At 55.5% G+C, this 14,365-nt stretch overlaps 1 protein-coding gene across 6 annotated transcripts; it reads left to right on the top strand.

Moving 5' to 3' along the window:
- The first annotated feature begins 1,249 nt into the window (after positions 1-1,249).
- Positions 1,250-12,834, top strand: Hook2 (hook microtubule tethering protein 2). Of its 6 annotated transcripts, none has more exons than XM_087201490.1 (22): positions 1,250-1,421; positions 2,117-2,202; positions 2,273-2,345; positions 4,157-4,207; positions 4,300-4,432; positions 4,546-4,613; positions 5,192-5,254; positions 5,551-5,631; positions 5,708-5,868; positions 5,958-6,098; positions 7,109-7,310; positions 7,975-8,085; positions 8,180-8,267; positions 8,393-8,462; positions 9,081-9,218; positions 9,301-9,388; positions 9,582-9,616; positions 10,924-11,006; positions 11,078-11,181; positions 11,483-11,593; positions 11,941-12,012; positions 12,093-12,834. In XM_087201490.1, exons 1-22 carry the CDS (start codon positions 1,407-1,409, stop codon positions 12,240-12,242), a joined length of 2,124 nt encoding a protein of 707 aa, XP_087057616.1. In that variant the 5' UTR covers positions 1,250-1,406; the 3' UTR covers positions 12,243-12,834. The 6 variants fall into 6 exon arrangements, 4 of the variants coding, with proteins under 4 accessions (XP_087057616.1, XP_004872441.1, XP_004872442.1 ...); XR_015447516.1 differs by lacking the exon at positions 1,250-1,421 and adding an exon at positions 1,481-1,632 and having other exon boundaries at positions 9,301-9,485; XR_015447517.1 differs by lacking the exon at positions 1,250-1,421 and adding an exon at positions 1,481-1,632 and having other exon boundaries at positions 9,301-9,485; positions 11,081-11,181; positions 12,093-12,631.
- The last annotated feature ends 1,531 nt before the right edge of the window (positions 12,835-14,365 follow it).

Raw genomic sequence — 14,365 nt, 5'->3', positions numbered from 1 at the left:
CAGTCTCACCTCCCACTGCTACTTGGGCATGGGGTGGCTTCGTTTCCCGTGTAAGCCGGAGTGGGGGATGGGGGACCAGGGATTAGTTGTTTCCACGCCCAGCAGAAGGCAGTCCAGCCTGGGAGCCCCAGGCCCGGTGGTTCCGGTCCCTGTCCCCTCTGCTCCCTCTACCCGATCCTAAGGCTGGAGGTGGGACTGGGCCGGGCGGAGTGGTGGCCGTGTGGCCCCTGCTCCCAGGCTCCGGGTGCGCCGGGCAGCGTGTCTGAGTGGGCTGCACCAGTTGGCTGGATGAAGGGACCGCATGCTCAGCTGCGGTCACCTTGCCCACCCCCGCTCTGGCATAGGGTTGCTCAGTCAGCTCCCCTCCCCTCCGACCTGGACTCACCCCCAGAGCAGAGCCTGTCCCTGCCTCGGGTACAGCTAATAACCTCCAATTACAGTACAGTACCCCGCCCGCCTGGGGGGAGGGGCCACTAGGAAGGGGACCCTGGGGTCAAAGGGCTAGGGCTTTACTTCCCCCCCTCAGAGTCGAGGTCTACCTGGATACTCTGGTTTCTTCCTCGGTAAAACTGAGAATTAAAACAGGACTTGCCACTGAGGTCGTCCGGGGCATTCAAATGTGCGTGTATTTAAATCCCCTAGCGCAGGGAGTGCGTACAGTGGGCACTCCATAGACGTGACTTGGTGATGTTACTGTTTGGTTTTTTTGAAACAGGGTCTCGCTATGTAGCCCAGGCTGACCTCGAACTCTCGGAGATCGTACTCCCTCAGTCTTCCGAGAGGGGGATTACAGGCGTGCGCCACCTCGCCTGACGCGTTGTTATTGTTAACCTCGATCGTTCCGTCTTTCCTTTGAGCCCCCTTCATTGCCGTCGGAGGGTCTGGGGGTGAGCCACCCTCTGGCCAGTAGGCCGCGCTCTGTACGCCCCCTGGTGGTCTTCGAGCGTCAGGAGCTTTCGTGAACTGCACAGAGAAGGCGCAGGGCAGCTCGGAGTGGGACTGACCCGTGCTGGCAAGTGCTGGCCGATCCTTCCTGACCTCTACTTGGGCCCACACCCGTGTCCCCTGGCCCACCTTGGGTGGGGCAGGACTCCGAGTCACCTGCACCAGTGATGCCTTTAGGATCGCCTACACCGAATCCACGAGATGTGTTACGGCTCGCGCCTTCCCCCACAAATCAAGGCTTTGATCGCAAGGCAGTTAAATGTCTTTCAGCTGGAGGGAAAGGACGTGAATGCTCCTGCTTGCACAGCAGGACGGGGCAGCTCCTCCTTAGAAGGATCGTGAGGACTTTTCCAATCCAAAAGAGACGCGGAGCAGGGGAGTTGGCCGCCCGCCCAGGAGCCCGGCTGGGGCAGACTGACCCCTAGCGGCTGCGCGGGCTCCCGGCACTGCCTGGACCCAAGATGGCGGGGCTGGAGGTAAGCGCGGGAGTCGGGCGAAATCACGTGCAAGGGGCGGGGCATGGGCCCGGGAGGCGGGGCGGGAGGGGCGGCGCTCTAGGCGGAGCGGGAGGTAGGGGCGGCTGGCTCTCGCTGGTGGCGGACCCTGAAGCGTCCGTGGCGGGGTCGAATCGGATCGGGAGCCATGAGCGTGGACAAGGCCGAGCTATGCGGGTCTCTGCTCACCTGGGTAGGTCGGGGGGCGGGTCTGGGGACAGGTGAGCGCCCACTCGCTCCTCTCGCCCGCGATCCCGGCCCTGCCCCCAGTCGGCCTCTCCGTCCTGGGCTGAAAGGTGGAGGGGGTCGTAGGCCTGGCTGGCCGTTGGACTTTGGTCCGAGCACCCGCCCCTGTCACGTGGCAGGTCTGCGTGGAAAGGACAGGTGAGGCCCCGCCCCTCTGCCTGGCTCACGTAGGGTAGGTGGCACAGGTGTGCTGGCCTGGTCACGTGGTGCCGCCTTGACCTGGTTTACTGGGCAGAGGTGAAAGAAGGCCACGCCCCCTCCGGTCTCAGGTGTGCAGAAGCCACGCCTTCCGTAAAGCTGGCTGCTAGTGCAACAGGCCTGTGCCCGCCCAACTGGGAGGTTTCTGCTAGCCAGGAAAAGACTGCAGAAGAGCAGTGGTTCAAGAGTTCCAGGCCCTGAATTTCCCCATTGCCCTTCTCTTCTCTCCTCAGTTGCAGACATTCCAAGTTCCACCCCATTTCACCAGCCCCCAGGACCTGAGCAGTGGCCTGGCCATTGCCCACGTGCTGAACCAGATGTGAGTGGGGCTGAGGGGGAGATTCCCCAAAGGGTGCCCCAGCCAGCTAATAGCATCTTCTTGCCCCCAGAGACCCCTCCTGGTTTAACGAAGCATGGCTCCAGAGCATCTCAGAGGATCCAGGTCCCAACTGGAAGCTGAAGGTGACAGGTGGACTCATGACTAGGAGGACACAATAGTGAAGAGATCACACAGTGGGGCAGCTAGAGAGACGGACAGACACACCTGGCCAGGAACAGAGATGTGACCAGACAACTATTTTGTTCCTCAGTACATCTATTGAACACCTATTTCTTGGGGACTGAGCAAGGAATAACAGACCAAAACCTGCCTTCATGTGGCTTCCACTCCAGTAATGTGGACAAACAATACATATAGAAACATAAAAATTAACTTCTAGCCAAGCTGGGTGTGGTGGCTCATGCTTGTGATCCCAGCACCCAAGAGGCTGAGGCAGGAGGATCACCTTGAAGTCAAGGTCAGCCCGACTACATATTGAGACCTAATCTCAAAAACAAAAACAAAATTTAACTTCTAGTTGGGCATGGTGGCATGTACTTGTAATCCCAGGTACTCTGGAAGGATCTTGAGTTTTAGCCCAGCCTGGCCAACTTAGTGACTTTGCAAGACCTTGTCCCAAAAGAAAAAAAAAGGTCTGGTGATGTAGATCAGTGTAAATGAAGCTCTAGGTTCAATCCTCATTACCACACCCACAAAAATGAACTTTTGATGGTAATAGATCAATGACCATAATAAAAGTAGGATCATGAGAGAGGGTAAGGGAGGGAGGTGCTTCCTGAAGATGGGCTGATTTCCAGGGGAGATTTGGTATTCCAGGGCCGGGGATTTAGCTCAGTGGCCTCACACCTGCCTTGCAAGTGCAAGGTCCTGAGTTCGATCCCCAGTACAAAGAAAGAAAGAAAGAAAGAAAGAAAGAAAGAGAGAGAGAGAGAGAAAGAAAGAAAGAAAGAAAGAAAGAAAGAAAGAAAGAAAGAAAGAAAGAAAAGAAAGAAAGAAAGTTCTCCAGCAGAGGGAATAGCAAGTGCAAAACCCCTGCATTGGAAATGAGCTGGATATAACTGAGGAATGGTGGGGGGGAGGTCAAAAGAGAGAGCAAGAGGGCAAGAATTGTAGGAGATGAAGTGATCAAGGGCCTGGCAGGACTCAGAGGGTGTGTGGATTCTATTTTAAGTGCTGTGGAAAGTCAGGGAAGGATTTCACCTGAGCAAAGATACAACCTGGCATGCCCTTGAAAAAGCTCCTCCTGGCTGGCTGGAGAGGAATGGAGTGTGGGCAAGAATGGAAGTTGAGGGCCTGGGGGTGCAGCTCAGTGGAGAGGGTTGCCTAGCACGCACCAGGTCCTGGGTTCCATCCCCAGAGCTGAAAAATAAATTGCAGTATTGGAGGTGGTTGGTGCAGTCTTCCAGGTGAGAGATGACAGTGACTAGAACCATGTTGTGAAAGCAACTGCGTTCTGATTTTGTTTTTGTTTTTTGGTTTTTTTTTTGGTACCAGGGATCAAACTCAGGACCTTGCCCTTTCGAGGCAGGCGGCAGAACCACTGAGCTAAATCCCCAGCACTGTTTTAGTTTTTTTGAGACAGGGTTTCACTATGTAGTTCGGGCTGGCCTTGAACTCACTGTGTAGCCTAGGCTGGCCTCAAACTCACAGAGATTCTTCTGACTCAGTTTCCCAATTGTGGGGGTCACAGGCATGTACCACCACCACCCCTGGCTAGCAATTGTGTGCTGGGAGTGCATGAGCAAATATGATAAGGTGGACACAGGATGCATGGCCAGAGAGGTCACTCTTGGGGAAGGTACCTTCAGAAAGCAGGGCCAAGCAGGGAATGAGAAGTATGTGTGTGGTGCGGGGGACAACAAGAAGTGGAGGCAGATTGAGGTCAGGGCCTCTGGGCCCCTGTACAGTGTACAGAGCACCTCCGCCTCCCCAGGTCAGCAATCTGGAAAAGATCTTACGGAGCCTGCTGGAGTACTCTCAGGATGTGAGTAACTGTCAGGCCGTTGATTGGTTGGGCTCGGGAGAAGGGCTTGGGTCTGTGAAGCCTATTTTCCCTCTCTACCTCTTTGTCCTCAGGTCTTGGGGCATCCAGTGTTGGAACCGCACCTCCCGGATGTGAGCCTGCTTGGCCAGTTCTCAGACCCGTCGGAGCTGGGCAAGCTGCTACAGTTGGTGCTGGGATGTGCAATCAGTTGCGAGAAAAAGCAGGGTATGGGGAAGGCCAGAGGGAGAGCTCAGGGGTCCCCAGGGGTTGACCTGAGAAAATCCTCATTCCTCCCTTGAGCTGCCCCTGGGTCTCAGTCACCCCACCTTGATCCCCAGAGCACATCCAGAGAATCATGACACTGGAGGAGTCAGTTCAACATGTAGTGATGGAAGCCATCCAGGAGGTAGGTATGGATGTGTGAGTGTCAGGAGGGAATGGTTCCAGGGCTGAGAGAGGTAACTGGCACAAGCCCTGGTAAGATCTAGTCTCTACCTGGAGGTCACCTGGCCAGCCATCTCTGTCTCATGTCTGCCAGCTTTAAGTCAATCCTGCAGCCTCCAGGTACCTTCCCTCGATGTCAGAGGCAGGGGGCAGCCTCTGGGCTCAGGTTATTGGGGAGAACTGGCTCTGGGGACCTGAGAGTAGACACCTTCTTAGGCTGGATTGGAGAAGGCTTGAAGGCTTGTCCTCAGACAGCTCAGCTCAGAGCCAGGTGTGGTGATGCACACCTATCATCCCAGGATTTGAGAGGCTGAGGCAGGAGGATTGCCATGACTTTGAGGCCATCTGGGGCTATGTAGTGAGTTCAAGGCCAGCCTGAACTACATAGGAAGACCCTGTCTCAAAAACAAAAATCAGCCAGGGATTTAGTTCAGTGGTACCTCTCCTACCTGCCAAGCCCGAGATCCTGAGTTTGATTCCTGGTACTAAAAAAAAAAAATCAGAGCACTCAGCTCATCAGAATGCCTCCCCCACCCTCAGCTCATGACCAAAGACACCCCTGACTCCCTGTCGCCAGAGACATATGGCAACTTTGACACGCAGGTAAGGGTGGAGAACCTTGCTGATGGGCCCCACCCTGTAGATGGGGCTTCACAAGGTGGAGGGACTCTTCCTGAGGCCTGTAAACCAACCCCTCCTCAGTCAGGGTCCTGGCCTCTCTCCTTGCCAAGTCCCCAGGGCTCCTGAATTACCCTTCTCTCAGTCACTTGGGACTCCACTCCTCTCTTAGATCCTAGGGTCCCTTGGCTGGGCTCCCCTGTCCCCCTAGAGATCTCAGCCTTCCTCCCCAAGTCCTCCTGGCTCCCTAGCCCCCCAACCACTCCCCTCCATCTGCTCAGTCCCGCAGGTACTACTTCCTGAGTGAGGAGGCCGAGGAGGGGGATGAGCTCCAGCAGCACTGTCTGGACCTTGAGCGGCAGGTAGGGAGGCACTGGGGGGCTTTGGGTCAGCTGCACCCCCATCCAGGCTCCAGTTAACTCGCCTCCCTGCCTGCAGCTGGTACTCCTGTCCGAGGAGAAACAGAGCCTGGCACAAGAGAATGCAGTGCTTCGTGAGCGAGTGGGCCGGCCAGAGGCTGAGGGTACCCCAGGTCTCACAGCCAAAAAACTGCTGTTGCTCCAGTCCCAGCTGGAACAGCTACAAGAGGAGAACTTCAGGTGTGGCAGCTGAGGACCAGGGCCAGGGGGCTGGGAGATTAGGGTGGAGGCAGCAGCCCCTTTTTGAGCCCTTCCCCTGCCACCCCCAGGCTGGAGAGCAGCCGGGAGGATGAAAGGCTTCGGTGCACAGAGCTGGAGCGAGAGATCACCGAGCTGCAGCAGCGGAACCAGGCGCTGACCAGCCTGGCCCAGGAGGCGCAGGCACTGAAGGATGAGATAGATGAGCTTCGGTGAGCCAGAGTCCCAGGGAGCCCACTGCATATCTGCAGCATGGTCTGAGTGCCCCCAGACTTCACCATACCACCCCAAACCCCGCAATACCAGCTGGGCCCTACTGCAGTATCCTGAACCCCTTACATCCCTGGACCCCAGCAGACACCCTGCACCTATAGTGCTCCCACAGCCCCACAGTGCTACTATCTCATGTTATAATCCAGACCCCAAGAACCCTCAACAAACAGGACCTCCCCCAGCAACACTCTCCAGACCCCCCACTCCAGGCCCCAGCATGCCCCTGGATCCTATGTGCCCTCCAGAACTCTACAGCTGCAGCCTGCAGCCCTTTATGACCTTACTGTGTCTTCTGTAACCCTGACGGGCCCCCTATGACCCTACAGCACTCTTGGTTTAAGTACCTAGTAGGTCCCTTGTCCACTGTATATCCAAAGACCCTTAGTGCTCTTGCCTTATAATTCTCCCAAACCCCCATGCTGTCCTTGGGGGATCCTCAGTCCCCTTTGGGTCCTCGTTCCCTCTGTGACCCATCACCCATTTGTATCCCCACAAATCCACTTCGAGCCAGGAGTAGTGGTGCACACCTGTCATCCTGGCATTCTGGGAGGCTGAGGCAGTATGATCTCAAGTTCAAGCCCAGCCTGGGCAATTTAGTAACTTATGGAGAGCCTGTCTAAAAAATAAAAAACCCTGGGCCGGGGATTTAGCTCAGTGGTTCCGCCACCTGCCTGGAAAGCGCAAGGTCCCAAGTTCAATCCCCGGTACCAAGAAAAACAAAAAAAAACCAAACCAAAAAAAAACCCCTGAAGCTTCTCCGATTGTAACCCTGGGCTAACCATTACCTTAATGACCCCCAACAGCACCAGGCCCTGGTAGACCCCTGGCCCTCCACTCTCGTGAACCCTTCACCTTGAACCCATCCCATTCCCAGTTCGCACCCTTTCCTGCCCCAAGGGCCCAGCATCCCAGCTGGCCCCTGACTGTCCCCTTGCCTGACCCCTCACAGGCAATCCTCGGAGCGCGCAGGGCAGCTGGAAGCCACCCTGGACAGCTGCCGTCGCCGTCTGGGCGAGCTGCAGGAGCTGCGGCGACAGGTGCGGCAGCTGGAGGAGCGCAATGCGGGCCACGCGGAGCGCACGAGGCAGCTGGAGGACGAGCTACGCAGGGCCGGCTTGCTGCGTGCCCAGCTGGAGGCACAACGGAGGCAGGTGAGGAGGCCCTATCCTAGAGACTTTCCCTTTGCTGCCTGCAGCCCCGCCCACACGCCTGTAGGCCCCCCACCCAACAGACATGGCCCCTACTTGAACCTCTCTCAGTGCTGCCCGAAGCCCCGCCCTCACTCTGGACACCGCTTCCCAAACGCACGCACCCCACCCGGGACTTCACCGAGCCCCGCCTTCACCTTGTAGGCCACACACTTTAGGGCCGTCCCTGACTCAGGCCAGATCTGTCTAGGTTTGTAAGCCCCACCTTCTGCTCTTAAGCATCCTTGTCCTAAATCGCTGCCCTTCCTTCCATCCCTGCAGTCCTCACCCTCCCCGCCCCCCCCTTTTTTTTTTTTGAAACAGGATCTTGCTTTGTAGTCCAGGCTGGTCTAAACTCAACTATCTACCCCAGGCTAGCGTGGAGCTCATGGCGATCCTCCTGCCTCAGGTTACACAGTCCTGGAATTAGGGGCATGTGTCACCACACCTGGCCTCAGCCCTTTTTTTTGAGATAGGGTCTCACTATGTAGTTCAGGCTGGTCTTGAACTCATTATGTAGCCAAGGCTGGCCTTGAACTCACAGTGATCCTCCTTCCTCAGCCTCCCAAGTGCTGGGATGACAGGCATGAGCCACCATGCCCGGCTCTCACCCCTTCTTTCTGTTCAGGTTCAGGAACTGCAGGGCCAACGACGAGAGGAAGCCATGAAGGCTGAGAAGTGGTTATTTGAGTACCGCAACCTGGAAGAAAAGTACGAACTGGTGACAAAGGAGAAAGAGGTGAGGGCAAGGCTCTGCAGCCCAAGCTCCCCACCAGCACACCTTGGGAGGCAGTCTGTCTCATGTGGCCTGCACTCTGTCCTTGGCTCTGCAGCGGCTGCAGGCTGAGCGGGACTCCCTGCGAGAGGCCAACGAGGAGCTACGCTGCACCCAGCTGCAGCCGCGGGGGTTGACTCAGGCTGGTGAGCTGCAGGGGCCTGGGGAGGGGGTGCGGCTGAACTTGAGCCCCAAGGACAGTCCTGAGAAAGAGGCCCTGGGGGCCGGGGCTGCAAGTTCACAGAGACCTGAAGACCCTTACATCCTCCAGACCCCTCGCTGGACCCCACCCTGTCGGGCCTGGAGAATTTGGCAGCGGAGATCCTGCCTGCAGAGCTCAGGTATCCAGGCACTTGGTGCTTCCTCCCACCAAGCCGGCCTGGCCTCTCAGCCCTCCTCTGAAGTGCGCAGGGACCAGCCTGGTACTTGGTTTAGGCTTCCAGGTCCTAGCCAGGCTCCTGGGCTCTTCCACTCCCAATCTTGCTCTGACCTGGCCGAGCACTCTGGCTCTTTCTTCTTCCTTGGTGGCTTTCCAGCTGCATGATCCATTCTCAGCACACATGCAAAAATCCCTCATCCTAACCCTGCCAATTTGATCTCCTACCCCCAAGGTCCAGCCTTGCACTCCAGTGGAGTCCCTGCTAGGTGCAGTAATCTATGACCTGTCCCATGAATTCTCCCAAATCAGCTGTTCTTCTCTGTGGCCTCATCCGCTGTTCTGACCCTTGTGTTCTAGCTCCATTCTGGCCTGGCTCCGCCCCCAGGCCCGTAAGAGCTCCGCCTCTAGTACCCCAGGCCCTGGCCACCCCCGCAGCTGGTCCCCGCCTTCAGTTCTGGTTGGGCTCTTTTCCCAAGGTCCCTCCTGACCCCAGCTTCACGCACTGGCTGGTTCCACCGGCTGGCCCGAGTTGGCCTTTGGGATGACAGGTCCTCAGCCCCGCTCATGCCTGGCCCGATAGGGAAACGCTCCTGCGGCTCCAGCTGGAGAACAAGCGGCTGTGCCAGCAGGAGGCGGCGGACCGCGAGAGGCAGGCGGAGCTGCAGCGCCATCTGGAGGAGGCTAACCGTGCGCGTCACGCGCTGGAGACACAGCGGAGGTGGGTGTCCCGCTGGATGCCCAGGAGGGGTCCCCTGGGGCCCAGCTGAGCACGAGAGCACTGAGCAGCCCCCACCCTGCAGGCTGAACCAGCAGCAGCTGTCGGAGCTGCGGGCCCAGGTGGAGGACTTGCAGAAGGCCCTGCAGGAGCAGAGCGGCAGGAGCGAGGACGTGAGTGCTACTTCCCCCTGCCCAGCGCTCCCCTCGCCCCCTGTAACCCTCCTCTCTCTCTTCCCCTCTGCCCGCTGCCCGCCTGGTGCAGGCCATCGTGAGTATTGCAGGCCTAGGGGGGCACCCCAGGGTCCCCTGCTGGCTAGGGTTTCAGACCTCTGGACCCCTCCCCACCTTCTGCTTCTCTCCCCAGCCCGCCCTACTGAAGAGGAAGCTGGAGGAACATCTGTAAGTGGCAGGTGGCAGGAGGCTGGGGAAGGCCTTCGGGATCCGTCCCTCGTTACAGACAGGTCTACAGAAAGGTCGGGTCCAGGATGGTCTGCTGGACCCAGGGGAGGAGCTTGTGCATTAGGGTACAGTGGGGAGCCACGGAGAGATTTTCTTCCAGAAGTGATGATTGCTTTTGTTTGTTTGTTTGTTTGTTTTTGAGACAAAGCCTCACTAAATTGCTAAGTTTTGAGGGCTGGCCTGGTACTTGTGATTCTCCTGCCTCAGCCTCCCAGATTGTTGGGGTTGAAAGTGTACACCACTGTACCCGGCTAGTTGTTAGTACTGTTGTTGTTGGCACAAAATCACTTTTGGAAAGATCCCTGCATGCTCAGTGAATGTATCTGAAGGGTTTAGAGTAGAAGAGGCTAGTGAGGGATGATGGTGACTGGACCAGTGTGGGCTGGGGAGAAGACAGAGGGGCACTGGCCCAGGGCCGCTGTGCTCTGTTAGTGGGGAGAGGGTAGGGGCAGGACACAGAGCCCCCGGGGAGGCAGGCAGGGAGGTCTCCTGCAGCTGAGAAGGCTGTAGGCACCACTGGGACAAAAGAGAAGCCAAAGGGTTGGGGGTGTGGCCTAGCGGTAAAGCATTTGCCTAGCAGGGGAAATGGCCTGGGTTCATCCTCAGCACTGCAGAAAATAAAGAGCTGAGCACAGTGGTACATGCCTCTAATCCCAGCTGCTTGGAAGGCTGAGGCAGGAGGATCCCAAGTTTGAGACCAGCTTAGGGAATTTAGTGAGAACTTGCCTCAAAATATAAAATAAGGCCGGGCATGGTGGTCCATGCCTATAATCTCAGCACTTGGGAGGCTGAGGCAGGAGGATTGCTGCTGAGTTCAAGGCCAGCCTGGGCTATATAGTGAGATCCTGTCTTAAAAAAAAAAAGCCAGGCATGGTGGCACACACCAGCTATTAATACTCTGGGAGCCTGAGGCAGGAGAGTCACAATTTAGAGCTCAGCCTGAGGAACTTAGTGACTTAGTGAGACCCTTTCTCAAGATCAGAAATAAAAAGGCCTGGGGATGTAGGCCCTGGGTTCAATCCCCAGGACTGAAAAACAAACAAAAAAACAAGCTGGTACACACCTTGTGATCCCAGCACTCAGAAGGCTGAGTGAGGAAGACAGCCACAAGTTCAAGGCCAGTGTGGACTACATAGTGAGACCTTGTCTCAAAAACAAAGAACACCCCCCCAAAAAAACCAAAACAAAAGACAGGGCAGACAATCCAGCTGAGGGTCAGCCCACTGCTGTCCTTCTGCTGCACACAGGCAAAAATTGCATGAGGCAGACCTGGAGCTGCAGCGAAAGCGAGAGTACATTGAGGAGCTGGAGCCCCCCACAGATAGCAACAGTAAGCGGGTCTCCCTGGCCGGGGGGCCAATCCCCGAGGGCAGCATGGCACTGAGGGCCCCCATCTCCCAGCAGCCCGGCGCATTGAAGAGCTGCAAGAGAGCCTGCAGAAGAAGGATGCAGACCTTTGGGCCATGGAGGAGCGGTACCGCCGCTACGTTGACAAGGCGCGCACAGTGAGGCCTGCGTCCTACAGCCCTCCTGCCCCAGTGCCCACTCCCTGTGCCTCTTTTGTTGTTTTGGTCCTGGGAATCGAACTCAGGGCCTCACACTTGCTAGGCAGACACTGTACCATGGAGCCCCTGTACCTCTCTTCAGTCCTCATCTCCCCACCTCTGCCCACCACTCCCACACCATGTCACAGACCTCTGTCATCTTCCCACTGCCATGGGCTGTCGTGTGTTTAACACACACCACGTGTCTAAGGGGACTGTGAGTTCAAGGTCACCTTGGCTGCAATTTCGCCCCAACTCCTAGGTTATACAGATCCTGGAGCCCAAGCAGCGGCCACCTACAGGGGTGCCCCCAGAACTCCACACCCTGAGGACAAAGCTCCAGGAGCAGGACATCCGAATCCAGCACCTGGAGGTAGGTGTCTTTGTCCCCTTGTTTTTTTGTTTTGTTTCTTTTGGTTGTTTTTTATTTACTTTTTTGGTATGGGGGATCAAACTCAGGACCTTGGACTTGCAAGGCAGGCGGTGGAACCACTGAGCTAAATCCCCAGCCCTCTTGGATTTTTGAGACAGGGTCTCGCTATGTAATTCAGGCTCTCCTTGAATTCACTATGTAGCGCAGGCCGGCCTTGAACTCACAGTGGTCCTCCTGCCTCAGCCTCTCTAGTGCTGGGATGACAGGTGTGCACTGCAACCCCTGGCTGTCCTTGTTCCTTTGTGCTGCCCCAGCACACCCAGGCCCCTGATTTTTCTTTCTGTTAGATGGACTTTGAGACGAGCCGCAATCAGCGGGAACAGGAGGAAAAACTGCTCATCAGTGCTTGGTATAATATGGTGAGAGCACTGTCCCCAGAGCTAGAAGACTGAGGGTACCGCGGCTTCCCTGGTCCCGGCCAACCGTACTCCTCCCCTAGGGCATGGCCCTGCAGCAGCGAGCTGGCGAAGAACGGGCACCTGCGCATGCCCAGTCTTTCCTGGCACAGCAGCGGCTGGCCACAAACGCTCGCCGAGGACCCCTGGGCCGCCTGGCACCTCTGAGGCTTCGCCCCACTGACAAGCACTGACCACTTCGGGACCAATGGCCTCCTCACCCGCCAGAATTTAATCCACCCTTGAATGGCACCCAGCATCAGGCCTTGGCCAACTGGGTGACAGGATTGAACTGTGTATTATCTCTGCCCTTTGCTCCCCCAGATTGGGGGTCAAGGAAGGGCAGGTAGCAGGGATAGACTTTTGTTGTTTTAGCGATGTGATTCTTTTTTTTTTTGGTACCATGGATCGAACTCAGGATCTTGTGCTTTCAAAGTAGGCACAATGCCACTGAACTAAATCCCCAGCTCTTTAGCAATGTGATTCTTATCCTTGATTCTGTCCCTGGAGACATAGTAATGTCCTATCTGGGAAGAGCCTGATTTTATATTTGAGAAAATGAATAATAAAGATTTTAAATCTACCCTGGCTGGACACTCACCAAGATGAGGGAGAGAAGATGGAGCAGGGATTCAGACTATTGCTTTTGGACCAGGAATTTAGCTCAGTGGTTCCACTGCCTGCTTCACAAGTGCAAGGTCCCGAGTTTAATCCCCAGTACCAACAACAACAACAACAACAAACAAACAAAAAAACCCCAAATACAGACAGTATCTTTATATATTCTGTACAGACTATTGCTCTTTTTTTTTGGTACCGAGGATTGAACTCAGGACCTTGTGCTTGTGAGGCAGGTGGTGGCCCCACTGAGCTAAATCCCCGGCCCTCAGACTATTGCTTTCTTTTGTAGGAGTTTTTTTTTTTTTTTTAGACCAGGTCTTGCTGTGTAGTTCAAGCTGGCCTTGAACTACACAGCAATCTTCCTGCCTCAGTCTATTGCTTTTATTTTTTATTTTTTTCATTTTTTGGTACCGGGGATCAACATCTGGTCCTTGTGCTTGCACAGCAGGTGGCAAAACCACTGAGCTAAATCCCCAGCCCTCAGCCTATTGCTTTTAAAGAAGGCCTGTCATATATTTTTACTGAAGTATAAATGACTGATAGCACCTAGTCAGTGAGAGTTAAGAATCGTGTGTTTGTGTGTGTGTTGTGTGTATAGTGGTGGTGGTGGTGGTGGTGATGATGTTTGTTTTTTTTTTTGAGACAGGGCCTCATTTTATACTTCAGGCTGGCCTCCAACTCAGGGAGATCCACCTGTCTCAGCCTTCTAAATGCTGGGATTACAGGAGTGTGCCATCACACCTGGCAATGGTGGTGGTCGTTGAAGAAGGTCCAGACAATGTTTGCTCTCATGGAGTGAATGTTTTCAATAAAGAGAAATAGACAATCCACAAAATAGAGGGGCTAGGGGTGTTGCTCAGTGTGGAGTGCTGGCCAAGCATGTATAAGGCCCTGGGTTCCATTCCCAGTACTGCAAACAAAAGATTAAATTAAAGTTTGATATGAGTACTACAGTTAAAAATAAAGCAGGTCAGGGCTGGGGATTTAGCTCAGTGGTTTCGCTGCCTGCTGTGCAAGCGCAAGGACCCAAGTTTGATCCCGGTGCAAAATAAATAAATAAATAAATAAATAAAATAAAGCAGGCAAGAGTGATGGGGTGTAGGAATTGGACATGCAAGATAAACATTTTAATAAGAGCCCAGGAGAGGAGGTCTCAGTAATGGAGCAGCAACATCTAAGCAGAATCCTGAAGGAGGTGAGGGAGAGCCTCTGAAGGCATCTCAGGAAGACTGGCACAGGCAGAGGAAGCCGCTTGTGCAAAGGCTCTGTGATGAAACTGGTTGGTGGATTACAGGGACAGCAAGTGGCCAGTGTGGTGGGAATGGAGTGAGTGCAGGGGAACACGAGAGCAGAGGTGGGGAGAGAGATTGTTCAGGGCCCGTGGGCTGTGGGAGGTGGGAGCCATGGAGAGTTCTAAGCACAGGAAGGGATCTGACTCCAGTTTGGCAGCCAGTAGCACTAAGAAAGGACCTGAGGTAGCTAATCCAGGAGGGTGGGTGGGTGACACTGGGGGCTGTTGCCCTGGAGGAGTGAAAAGTGGTTGGCTGCTGGATACAAAGAAGATTAAGCTGGGACTTCCTGTGGATGCAAGAGAAGATTCCACAGCCGGATATGGAGGTCCCTGTCTGTCATCCCAGTGCCCAGGAGGATGAGACAGGAAGATCACTCCGAGTTTGAGGCCAGCCTGGGCTACATA

Source organism: Heterocephalus glaber, unplaced genomic scaffold, assembly GCF_053883595.1.
Source record: "Heterocephalus glaber isolate CG9 unplaced genomic scaffold, H.glaber_assembly_v1.0 deba00001760, whole genome shotgun sequence".
NCBI classification, from domain to species: Eukaryota; Metazoa; Chordata; class Mammalia; order Rodentia; family Bathyergidae; genus Heterocephalus; species Heterocephalus glaber.
This window is presented reverse-complemented; position numbering and strand designations above follow the sequence as displayed.

Bases quoted from the DNA above. Each gene is read 5' to 3' on its own strand.
- Hook2 (XM_004872384.4), top strand. From the start codon at position 1,588: ATGAGCGTGGACAAGGCCGAGCTATGCGGGTCTCTGCTCACCTGG. The intron at 1,633-2,116 runs GTAGGTCGGGGG...TTCTCTCCTCAG, and splicing joins GCGGGTCTCTGCTCACCTGG to TTGCAGACATTCCAAGTTCC. The intron at 7,311-7,974 runs GTGAGGAGGCCC...CTTTCTGTTCAG, and splicing joins TGGAGGCACAACGGAGGCAG to GTTCAGGAACTGCAGGGCCA.